At 35.5% G+C, this 451-nt stretch overlaps 1 protein-coding gene across 2 annotated transcripts in view; it reads left to right on the plus strand.

Moving 5' to 3' along the window:
* The window catches only part of rnf8 (ring finger protein 8, E3 ubiquitin protein ligase), a 9,941-nt gene that overhangs the window by 723 nt on the left and 8,767 nt on the right, over positions 1-451 (plus strand). For both annotated transcript variants that reach the window (XM_016254154.1, XM_016254153.1), the window contains exon 2: positions 18-146. In XM_016254154.1, the coding sequence (XP_016109640.1) occupies positions 18-146 (129 nt within the window). The remainder of the gene's footprint in view (positions 1-17; positions 147-451) is intronic.

Raw genomic sequence — 451 nt, forward strand, 5'->3', positions numbered from 1 at the left:
TCTCTCTTTTTATTCAGGTTTCTGTTGGCCGTGGTCTAAATGTGACCCATCAGATTCTGTCGACCGGCTGTCCACTGATGATATCCAGAATTCACTGTTTGTTCAAGAGAAATGTTGATGGAGAGTGGACAGTGACGGATAATAAGGTCTTATAATATCTGTCTGTTGGTCTATTAAGCTGTCCCTCAGTCTCTCTGTCTATGTATTTCTGTGTTGTTGTCATTTGTCTGTCTGACAGGCTCTGAAACAGACCTGAAATAAAAATACATTAAAGCTGAATATAAATTAATATATAAATAATAAAAGATAGGACATTTAGTCATTTAGCAGTCGGTTTTATCTGAAGCGACTTACAAATGAGGACAAATAAAGCAATCAAATCAACAAAAGAGCAATAAAATGTAAGTGCTATGATAAGTCTTGGTTAGCCTAACGCAGTACAAAAAAAAAA

Source organism: Sinocyclocheilus grahami, unplaced genomic scaffold (assembly GCF_001515645.1).
Source record: "Sinocyclocheilus grahami isolate Dianchi unplaced genomic scaffold, SAMN03320097.WGS_v1.1 scaffold1225.1, whole genome shotgun sequence".
NCBI classification, from domain to species: Eukaryota; Metazoa; Chordata; class Actinopteri; order Cypriniformes; family Cyprinidae; genus Sinocyclocheilus; species Sinocyclocheilus grahami.